The following is a 13060-nucleotide window of genomic DNA, read 5'->3' on the forward strand; positions in this document are numbered from 1 at the left end:
GGAGCCTCCATTAAGCATGGTACGACTTGCCGATATTAAATTTAGCAAGAACCTACGTATGGTCTTACAATCACCTATTTCAAGCATGATATCCAATCGGTACCAAGATAATGTTTCCATCGTGACGTCATAATTATTTGGTTTTCAGCTGTTCAGCTAAGCCGTTTCTCCTGAAATCGTTTACCTGGCGTCGTTCTTCTGAACTCATTTTCCTGAAGGCGTTCTTCAGAAGTCGTTCTCCTTAAGTCATCATCATTCAAACATATTTTATTGAAGGAAAAACAATCAAATGGATTGGGCACAAGTTCTGACAACTTACAAGGCCTTCTCCCAACACTGCAACACACAGTAACTAAAGATATAACACGTGATGACAAAAAGTTCAGCATATATGCATTGACAATCTACTACGCCTGACGTCGTTCTGCTCAAGACGTTTTCCTGAAGACATTAATCTGAAGTCGTTCTCGTGAAGTCATTCACCTGAAGTCGTTCTCATGAAATCATTCACATGGGTCGTTCTCATGAAATCGTTCACCTGAAGTCGTTCTCATGAAATCATTGACCTGAAGTCGTTCTCATGAAATCATTCTCATGGGTCGTTCTCATGAAATCGTTCACCTGAAGTCGTTCTCATGAAATCATTCTCATGGGTCGTTCTCATGAAATCGTTCACCTGAAGTCGTTCTTATGAAATCATTGACCTGAAGTCGTTCTCATGAAATCATTTACCTGAAGTCGTTCTCATGAAATCATTCACCTGAAGTCGTTCTCATGAAATCATTAACCTGAAGTCGTTCTCATGGAATCATTGACCCGAAGTCGTTCTCATGAAATCATTAACCTGAAGTCGTTCTCATGGAATCATTGACCCGAAGTCGTTCTCATGAAATCATTAACCTGAAGTCGTTCTCATGAAATCATTGACCTGAAGTCGTTCTCATGAAATCATTCCCCTGAGGTCGTTCTCATGAAATCATTGACCTGAAGTCTTTCTCATGAAATCATTGACCTGAAGTCGTTCTCATGAAATCATTTACCTGAAGTCGTTCTCATGAAATCATTTACCTGAAGTCGTTCTCATGAAATCATTAACCTGAAGTCGTTCTCATGAAATCATTGACCTGAAGGCGTTCTCATGAAATCATTGACCTGAAGTCGTTCTCATGAGATCATTCACCCGAAGTTGTTCTCATGAAATCATTAACCTGAAGTCGTTTTCATGAAGTCAAGTCACAAAGTATGAAGTGTTGATGATGAACAGTATCAACTTGCCGACAGGTGACCCTTATCCGATGCTAAACGGAGTTGCATGTTTTCCTGAAGTTATTTGCTGAAGTCGTTATACCGAAGTCGTTCTTTTGAAGTTATTTGCTTGCAGTCGTTCTCCTCCCGAAGCCGTCTCCTGAAATAGTTCTTCTGAACCATAAGGATGTTCCTGGGAAGAACTTCTCATATGAAGCTTTTCCCCTTTAGTCGTTCTTCTGCAGTCGTTCTATAGGAGCCCTTCCCCTATACTTGTTCCATTGAACCCTGAAATTATTCTTCATAAGTCATTCTCAAAAAGTAGCTTTCTGAAATTGTTCATATAAAATCGTTTTCCTTGAATTATTATCTCGAAGCCGTTCTCCTAAGTGGTTCTGTTGAAGTCATTCTTCCGGAGCCGTTCTCATGGAGGATCATCATTATGCAAAATGTCAATTTGCATTTTAAATTCGTTATGTAAACCTTTACTGATCGGATCTGATGTCTGTATTCAGTTTTAGAGGATGGTGTCTTGGCCCCATTCTACAGATCATTAAACCTTCCAAACATCCCAGAGAGAGGGCTAGGTACATCACGTGATGTTGATTTGACTAATCACAGCCGCTCTTGTAGGGTCACATTAACGCTTACAGCGGACTCGGACTGAAACACGTGTTCAACGGCAAGAGAATATCATCAAGACGGTCACGCGCTTGTGTCCCGACATCGTAGTGCCTTGTTTGAAATACATATGACATAGTGCCTGGGCTAGGATTTCTTCATCACGATGCTTGTGTGTCTTTATTGATGCTAAGGTCGAGGAAAGCCATGCCAATACATGTGTTAGCTACAATAATATCACTTATGAGTCATATCTCACTTGTATCATTAAAACGAATGAATTAGGTCTAATGACCAAATGTGACCAGTATTGTTGAGTGCGCGTGTTTTTGTGTTTATTTTGTATTTCAGTTGCCATTTCTATTGATATTTTGCGTGGAGTCAGAGATGCTCTTAATAAAATAATAATAAAATAAATCAAATATTTAAAACTTATGAAATATGAATAGATATTGAAGGATAGAGATGGAAACATTGTCAGTTTTTTTCGCGTGGTCACCATCATCCATGTAATATCTAAACGAACATCTATTGAAGGCAATTCCGTTAATATACATAAGTATTAAGGAAAATAATATTTACATAGCTTGGTTAGGAATGAAAAGAGAGATAGCGAGATATTTACACGATGCCTCGTAAGACTTGGAGAGTTAACAATCTGTTTACAATATACTACACTTTCTCAATTTAACCGTGAACATATTTAAATTCATGTATGTCTTGTGACACGATAAATTATATTCCTTCTATAAGACGTCTTTCCTGATTGAAAACGTTAAATTTTCATTCAAAATGCACGGAGTGGAAGCTACATCAATATAAACTCTGTGTTATATGACGACCAACACCAGGGGCTAAAAAACACATGAAATACTTGATATATCACAGGTTTTGCAAATGTAATCTTTATAGTACCAAACCAAATTCAAATATACAAAAGATAAAGAATAACACCTCCATAAAATGGCACCTCATTTACTGCTAACTTCTAGGTAGTCATTTTCCTCCTTTTGGAAGGTGCAATCATAATAACTGCCATTGTAAGAGTAATCCTCAAAACTATCACCATATTCCGTCATCACGTTGATCTTCACTCGAGAAATATGAACGGTAGAGCCTTACAAAGGGAGATAAGTCTCGCTAGATACCAACAACCAATACTTGTTTTTTACTCTAAAGTTGCATGGATAATTAGTTTGACTCGAGTAATCTTTTCATTTTCACAAATGAAACTTCTACCAGTGTTGGGAATATAATGTTTTGACAGAGTTTACAAAAGTGTGAAAAGGCTTCGTCTATATCGTAAAGAATGGTTCCGGACGATTTCGTTTTTAAGAAATGATTATATTTATTAATCAAGATTTTCTTATAACGGTTAAATATGAAAGTAGGCAAAGTTATTGAGGATTTATCCGTTATAAGCTGAACCAGGTAAATGCAATTTCTATGCGTGTATACAACCTTCTCCAAATATATGAGGACCTAGGATTGACCTGAAGCATGAAGTGTGACAGTTTTTAGACTTAATTTTCTTAATTTTCAATAGTGTTATATATAAAAAAAAAAAACAATTTTCTTTGATAACACAGAAAATCCATTACAATATTGTATCTTTCAAAATCCTGAAGAAGACCATCTTGAGTTATACGAACAATTAATAGAACACTTTGTACAACGTGAGCTATTCTGATATCTTGCATATAGTTGTAACGTTGATACATATCTTGATAAATAAACACACATGACTGCTAACACAGGGTGTTTAAATGATGTTTTTTACAGACACCACCGACAACGCCGCGTGGAATACCATTCTCATTCCTTTTGTAGGATAGGCTGCAATTAAGATTTGACAATGTCACATACATTGATTGTCAGTTACAAAATGAGATAGTCAGTCCTGTATTTGTTCTCGCTATTTGACCGTTTGAACTGACCACCCTGCCTAGACCACATATCAGCAATAATCGGAGGAACATTATCACGAGATCCTTATCCATAGGTATTGTGAATGTCTACATACATTTCAATTACAGATATGATATCATACATGTTTACGATGACATAAGCGACCCCAATCATGTTATCAAGATCTTCAGCGACATTCCAGTGCTATCTGATAGGGCCTGTCTATTAAACACATTCTTTATATAATAATTTCGAGGGATATTTTATTACCCTTATTTCCGGTCTACACGATCAGGTACATCACTATTGACATGTAGGTAATAAGGAACGCTGTGTCCTGTTTCTATGACGACAGTTTTACCTAACCGGGGTTACGAGATGACAGTCATATCGTTAAAACTCGGCTTTTACCTACACGCGACACGGACATCCTATCAAAATACTTCGTCGCCGTTAAAAAGAATATTGACGACTTCCCTAATATATCTCCTCAACTTTCCTTCATTCAATTATAATCAAACTCCTACATAATATAATTTTAAATGCCCTTTTCCAAGGTCCGATACGTGCTTTGTTAAGAAATATGACCGCTCCGACACATTGAATATTGTTCGCCTTATTAGGAAAAATGTCCGTTTGAAGCTACGTTATAATGGGGCCCGTTATAATGAAGCTACATTATAATGGGTCCCGTTATAGTGAAGCTACGTTATAATGGGGCCCCTTATATTTACGCTACGTTATAGTGAGGCTACGTTATAATGGGCCCCATTATAATGTAGCTTCATTATAATGGGGCCCGTTATAGTGAAGCTACGTTATAATGGGGCCCGTTATAGTTACGCTACGTTATAGTGAAGCTACGTTATAATGGGGCCCGTTATAATGAAGCTACGTTATAATGGGGCCGTTATAGTGACGCTACGTTATAATGGGGCCCGTTATAATGAAGCTACGTTATAATGGGGCCCGTTATAATGAAGCTACGTTATAATGGGGTCCGTTATAGTGAAGCTATGTTATAATAGGGCCCGTTATAGTGAAGCTACGTTATAATGGGCCCCATTATAATGAAGCTACGTTATAATGGGTCCCGTTATAATGCAGCTACGTTATAATGGGGCCGTTATAATGAAGCTACGTTATAATAGGGCCGTTATAATGAAGCTACGATATAATGGGGCCCGTTATATTGAAGCTACGTTATAATGGTGCCGTTATAGTGAAGCTACGTTATAATGGGTCCCGTTATAGTGAAGCTACGATATAATTGGGCCCGTTAAAATGAAGCTACGTTATAATGAGTCCCGTTATAAGGAAGCTACGTTATAATGGGTCCCGTTATAATGAAGCTACGTTATAATGGGTCCCGTTATAGTGAAGCTACGTTATAATGGGGCCGTTATAATGAAGCTACGTTATAATGGGGCCCGTTAAAATGAAGCTACGTTATAATGGATCCCGTTATAATGAAGCTACGTTATAATGGGTTTCGTTATAGTGAAGCTACGTTATAATGGGTCCGTTATGGTGAAGCCACGTTATAATGGGGCCCGTTATAGTGAAGCTACGTTATAATGGGTTGTGTAGCGCTGAATGGTCATTCTTTGATACAATCAGAGATTTACTAAGAAAGTTACAGAATATCATCCTAGTTTACTGTTTTCAGACTCGATAATTACCTACAATGTTGCTATATTTAATGTTTAAATGTTGATACTAATGTCAAAAGTTTTACCAAAACATACATGTTACAATAGTTTACAAAGTCTACATTGTATCAATGTAACAACAGTTTATCAAACCTATAAATGTAACAACAGTTCATGTAACCTATTAATGTAACTACAGTTTACCAAACCTATGAATGTAACAACAGTTTACCAAACCTATAAATGTAACAGCAGTTTACCAAGCCTATAAATGTAACAACAGTTTACCAAATCTATAAATGTAACTACAGTTTACCAAATGTATAAATGTAACAACAGTTTATCAAACCTATAAATGTAACAACAGTTTATCAAACCTATAAATGTAACTACAGTTTACCAAACCTATGAATGTAACAACAGTTTACCAAATCTATAAATGTACCAACAGTTTGCCAAACCTATAAATGTAACAACAGTTTACCAAACCTATAAATGTAACAATACTTTACCAAGCCTATAAATGTAAAACATTTTACCAAGCCTATAAATATAACAACAGTTTACAAAGCCTCTAAATGTAACAACAGTTTACCAAACCAAGTAATGTAACAACAGTTTACTAAACCTAGTAATGTAACAACAGTTTACCAAACCTATAAATGTAACAACAGTTTACCTATAAATGTAACAACAGTTTACCAAACCTATTAATGTAACAACAGTTTACCAAGCCTATAAATATAACAACAGTTTACCAAGCCTATAAATGTAACAACAGTTTACCAAGCCTATTAATGTAACTACAGTTTACCAAGCCTATAAATGTAACTACAGTTTACCAAACCTATAAATGTAACTACAGTTTACCAAACCTAGTAATGTAACAACAGTTTACGAAACCTATAAATGTAACAACAGTTTACCAAACCTATTAATGTAACAACAGTTTACCAAGCCTATAAATGTAACTACAGTTTACCAAGCCTATAAATGTAACAACAGTTTACCAAGCCTATTAATGTAACTACAGTTTACCAAGCCTATAAATGTAACTACATTTTACCAAGCCTATAAATGTAACTACAGTTTACCAAACCTAGTAATGTAACAACGGTTTACGAAACCTATAAATGTAACAATAGTTTACCAAACCTATAAATGTAACAACAGTTTACCAAACGTATTAATGTAACAATAGTTTACCAAGCTTATAAATGTAACAATAGTTTACCAAGCCTATTAATGTAACTACAGTTTACCAAGCCTATAAATGTAACTACATTTTACCAAGCCTATAAATGTAACTACAGTTTACCAAACCTAGTAATGTAACAACGGTTTACGAAACCTATAAATGTAACAATAGTTTACCAAACCTATAAATGTAACAACAGTTTACCAAACGTATTAATGTAACAACAGTTTACCAAACCTATAAATGTAACAAAAGTTTACCAAACCTATAAATGTAACTACAGTTTACCAAACCTATAAATGTAACAACAGTTTACCAAACCTATAAATATAACAACAGTTTACCAAGCCTATAAATGTAACTACAGTTTACCAAACCTAGTAATGTAACAACAGTTTACCAAACCTATAAATGTAACAACAGTTTACTAATCCTAGTAATGTAACAACTGTTTACCAAACCTATAAATGTAAATACAGTTTCCCAAACCTATAAATGTAACTACAGTTTCCCAAGCCTATAAATATAAAAACAGTTTACCAAACCTATAAATATAACAACAGTTTACCAAGCCTATTAATGTAACTACAGTTTACCAAACCTATAAATGTAACAACAGTTTACCAAGCTTATAAATGTAACAACAGTTTACCAAGCCTATTAATGTAGCTACAGTTTACCAAGCCTATTAATGTAACTACAGTTTACCAAACCTATAAATGTAACAACAGTTTACCAAACCTAGTATTGTAACAACAGTTTACCAAACCTATAAATGTAAAAACAGTTTACCAAACCTATAAATGAAACAACAGTTTACCAAACGTATTAATGTAACAACAGTTTACCAAACCTAGTATTGTAACAACAGTTTACCAAACCTATAAATGTAAAAACAGTTTACCAAACCTATAAATGTAAAAACAGTTTACCAAACCTATAAATATAACAATAGTTTACCAAGCCTATAAATGTAAAAACAGTTTACCAAGCCTATAAATGTAAATACAGTTAACCAAACCTATAAACGTAACTACAGTTTACCAAACCTATACATGTAGTAGTGTTTACCCAACCTAATAATTAGATAATGAAGTATACCAAACCTAATAATTTACCAATACTTTACCAAAATATAAATATGCAAATATTTTACCTAGATATTTAATGACCATTACTTACCAAACTTTTAAGTATATAATTAGCTTGCCCAACTTTTATATTATACCAACAGTTTAAAAACATAATAATGTACCAATAGTTTACCAAACATATCAATATACAAACACTTTCCCATACCAACAGTTTATATTTATATAACAATAGTTTTCCAAACTGGGAAGGTTTCCTCCTATAACTGGGAAGTGTATTGCTTTGTTGAAGTGGGTTTTGTATGGCCTTGGAATTGTCGACAGTTCAGGCCCTTCTTATGAATTGCAATGGACAAAGAAAATTAACTTGACTATTTAAGGCATGCAGTATTTCACAAACTGACATTCCACATCAATCTTTGTGTGCCTTCATTACGTAGAAATGATGTATTGGTGTAAAATTGCGTATATTCAAAACAAACAAAAAGTTTGAAAAATTAGAAAAATCGATAGGTTATGCACTTAATAATAATTGTCGAATTATTCTAGTTCAATGGATAATTTATACTCACGCGTGCATCTCAATTTTGAACTATGAATTGCATTCTTCGAAACATATTTGTCATATTGAGTTACACAGTACTCATTTACATATCAGTATCATATTTGTGTTGAGATGTTTTACCCACAGGGTGTGAAAAGGTTTATGCAATTATAAAGAGAAAAAAAGGCAGAGATTTTTCAAAATGTAAATAGTTATTGCGACAGCGAGAGTGTAGGTAAATCGACCTACACACGAAGGGCCGCGCCGGAAGTACTGGAGTGTCGGGTATTCAGAGCAGCAAGCCAATACAACCTATATATTCACTTTTGAAATAGTACACAGAATGCAAATATATTTCGATTGAATGGGTGATAAGAAACAAATAAATTATAATCAAACACTGACAGTAATGAAGACAGAACAATCTTGTGTTATACATATCTCTATCATAGTAATGAGATACGAAAATGCTAATTGTGACGTAGCGGTTTTATATGTCGTCCAAGTTGGGTGACATTAGTAAGATAGATGTATTCTGTTACCATGACGAACAGATAAACACTGCTTGATGCAGTTCCGATCCACTTCCGGTCCCGTACTGGACTCACCAATAAACCGCATACACACCACCCGGGCTAGCACGGGTGCATCACTAAATCACATCGCTAAACCACAGCGATTATATGATGGACATTTAAGGGGGAAATTACAGGCCCGGAAAGTTGTGTTTATTACCGGAAACGGAGGATGGTTTTACATATATCCATCAATGTTCTGATCATCTGTTTTTCAATCAAACATGTGTCATAAAAAGCTTCGATGACTTCCAGAAGGCATATACCAATATTGTCTTTATTTCATTTCCTATTAAATTATAAACCACTACATTTGACATTATCAATCGATACTTTCGCTTACAGCTAGCCCGTGATAAACAATATCTTAAATCTTTATAAAGACCTGTTCAAAGATCCAAAAAATACAAGTTCTCATCGACAATTGGAATCTCATTGCGACAATAGAAAATAGTGGGGTTCAAATAATTTAAAACGTTGTAGACTTCAGTCAACTCCAATCCCATTATTTCGATGTAACACTCCCACGAAAATACATATATATAATATTATAACATAACAGCAGTAAATTCATCATTACGGACGAAGAAATTATATAAAAAGAAAAAACTCAACAACATGTCATTAGCACTTTCTTCTCATCAAGATAATTGTCTGAAGAATCTCCTTGCTGAGATGAAAGTGCTTATGAAATGTTGCTGAGGTTGTATTTTTCCATTATATATATATATATTAGATTGGAAACTGTATGACGTCGACGAGAAAACAAAAATAATGGTAATATCACCATGTTTTTTGTTATCGGCATGAACTTGGTCACCATCGTGTCTATTATGAACAAGGTATGACGCAGCCCTGGGGTGTGCATCTCTGTTTGTTTGATTGGTTCCGACCTCGATCAACAAATGTTGTTTTATTACGGTATCAGCGGTTGTGTTATTGACATATCTGTTCCATGGTCACAATTTGAACTCATTTAAAACTCTTGTTAACTGTGATCTATCCTAAGTCTGATACACCCGGACCTCAGGTAGGACATTACTGGTATTTTATAACTGAATCGAGGTTAATGTATCAGATAAAAACAGTTCATTACATTAAAACCAGCCAATTCGGAGAACACCCAGTTCTTTAATGATCCAGCTATTCAATAAGATAGTATATCAAATGTCGCCCGGGCTTTCCTATTCATAACCTTGTGAATTCTTGTTTCTTTCATACCCTTATAGTAACGTATACCCAACAATGAAATGTAAAGATAAGAAAAAATATAGATCTTGTTTAAACAAACAAGCGACTATGATAGAAGGTATTGACGCAATACTTACAGAACCACAGCGATATGGGCCGACCAGAGGTACTTGGTACGATGAAAACAACGCATTAGGTTCACTTTGGTTCGTCGTCAAATCCTACAAACTATTTTACACACAACTATCACTTCCCATTTTTTTCTTTTATAAGAATGAAACACTAAAACTTATCATTAAATACATTCACATCTTGAAATGTTTATCCTCGCCTTCCAACTGAGCTTTTTGTCCGAGGCCATGTGGCAGTCCTTTCTACATTAACGCGGCCTATCAGAGGGGGTACGTTCCCTTTCCGATATCCTCCGGCTTCAGATCTTGTTGCAATTTAGTCTAACGTATTGATATATAACAACCGCCTCGTGTACACATTGTCCGTTTTATCGGCTCCCGTCCGCTGTGTCTGTATATAACAAATAGATGTAATTGCTTAATACTTGAGCATGTGTTAGGGTCCTGGCTGGGCGAGTGACGCTCAACGAACACTTTTTGTGGATCGTGAAAATCCTATAAAAGGGGAGGTCACTCTACAAGACATACAGAAGTAATATCAATGGATTGATTTAATTAGGTTTTGTTTATAAAAGGAATGAATTACCATAAAAGTAATTTCAGTCCGGCCGACCCTGTAGACGTGTCCTGTGTTGATTCATTCTCCTTATGTGTTTACGTACAATACTGTTTTACGGATTACATTCAGCTTTAATCAGAAAATGGAAAAAAGGCCATAATGCAAAATGTCAAGTGTTCAAATAGGTTAGTTCTATCTTATTCATTTTTACACATTGAACGTTACACGCTGTCTGTATTATGAGTCACGGGCTGGTATAGGAACATACTGGAAAACGTGTGACAGCCTGGCAGAGTACCCACTGCTGCAGTCTCACAGAAGGGAACCATTGCACAGCTCTGCACACAAATAACCGGTGTTACAATCAACCATATACCCCTGTGTTACACAGTTAACCAACTGTATAACCCGTGTTACAAAGTTTACCCATCATATACCCGGTGGTAAATAGTCTACACACCATATACCCGGTGGTAAATACACACCATATACCCGGTGGTATATAGTCTACACACCATATACCCGGTGGTATATAGTCTACACATCATATACCCGGTGGTATATAGTCTACACACCATATACGCGGTGGTATATAGTCTACACACCATATCACCCGGTGTTACATAGTGTTCTCACGAAATACTCGGTGTTACACAGTCTACCCACCATATACCCCGTGTTACAGTCTACCAATAATATACCTGGTGTCATATAGTTTTACAGACCATGTACCCAGTGTTACATAGTCTACTCACGAAATACCCGGTGTTACACAGTCTAACCACCATATACCCCGTGTTACAGTCTACACATCATATAACCCGTGTTATATAGTCTACACACCATATACCCGGTGTTATATAGTCTACACACCATATACCCCGTGTTACACAGTCCACCACAATATACCCTGTGTTACAGTCTACCAATAATATACCTGGTGTTATATAGTTTTACACACCATGTACCCAGTGCTACATAGTCTACTCACGAAATACCCGGTGTTACACAGTCTACCCGACATGTACTCCGTGTTACAGTCTACACATCATATAACCCGTGTTATATAGTCTACACACCATATTACCCGTGTTACATAGTCTACCGATATTATACCCGGTGTTATAAAGTTTACGCACCATATACCCGTTGTTACATAGTCTACACACCATATACCCCGTGTCACACAGTCTACCAATAATATACCCGGTGTCATATAGTTTTACACACCATATACCCAGTGTTTCATACATGTACTCACGAAATACCCGGTGTTACACAGTCCACCACCATATTCCCGGTGTTGTATAGTCTACACACCATATACCCGGTGTTATATCGTCTACACACCATATACCCGGTGTTACACAGTATATCAACCATATACCAAGTGGTATATAGTCTACACACCATATTCTTAGTGTTATATAGTCTAAAACACCATATACCCGGTGTTATATAGTCTACACACCATATACCCCGTGTTACACAGTCCACCACTATATACCCCGTTTTACGCAGTCCACCACCATATACCCCGTGTTACACAGTCCTCCACCATATACCCGGTGTAACACAGTCTTCCCGCCATTCACCTCTTGTTTTATAGACTGCACACCATATACCCCTTGGTACACAGTCTACACACCATATACCCGGTGTTACACAGTCCACCACCATATACCCCTTGTTACACAGTCCACCACCATATACCCCGTGTTACACAGTCCTCGTCCATATACCCCTTGTTACACAGTCCACCACCATATACCCCGTGTTACACAGTCCTCCACCATATACCCCGTGTAACACAGTCTACCTGCCATACATCTCTTGTTTTATAGTCTACACACCATATACCCCTTGTTACACAGTCTACCCACCATATACCCCGTGTTATATAGTTTACACACCATATTACCCGTGTTACACAATCCACCACTTTATTCCCGGTGTTACATAGTCTACAAACCATATACCCGGTTTATACAGTCTAACCACAATATACCCAGAGGTACACAGTATATCAACCATATACCAAGAGGTATATAGTCTACACACAATATACCCGGTGTTATATAGTCTACACACCATATTCCCCGTGTAACACAGTCTACCTGCCATACACCTCTTGTTTTATAGTCTACATACCAAATATCAAATGTTACACAGTCTACCCACCATATACCCCGTGTTATATAGTCTTCACACCATATAACCCGTGTTACACAATCGACCACTATATTCACGGTGTTACAGAGTCTGCAAACCATATACCCGGTTTACACAGTCTAACCATAATACACCATATACCCCGCGTTACACAATCCACCACCATATACACG

The 13060-nt window shown here is 36.4% G+C and overlaps 1 protein-coding gene across 2 annotated transcripts in view; it reads right to left on the reverse strand.

The window, feature by feature from the left end:
• LOC110441939 (protein Wnt-7b-like) overlaps nt 1-13060 on the reverse strand; it is a 105409-nt gene that overhangs the window by 59419 nt on the left and 32930 nt on the right. The window contains exon 1 of one of the 2 annotated variants that reach the window (XM_021485257.1): nt 10163-10609. The exons of the other annotated variant lie outside the window; for it this stretch is intronic. Within the exon in view, the coding sequence (XP_021340932.1) occupies nt 10163-10218 (56 nt within the window). The 5' untranslated portion in view covers nt 10219-10609. Of the gene's footprint in view, nt 1-10162; nt 10610-13060 lie in introns of those variants that run through there. 2 annotated transcript variants of the gene reach the window in all.

The sequence above is a fragment of the Mizuhopecten yessoensis genome, unplaced genomic scaffold (assembly GCF_002113885.1).
Source record: "Mizuhopecten yessoensis strain PY_sf001 unplaced genomic scaffold, ASM211388v2 scaffold716173, whole genome shotgun sequence".
NCBI lineage: Eukaryota > Metazoa > Mollusca > Bivalvia > Pectinida > Pectinidae > Mizuhopecten > Mizuhopecten yessoensis.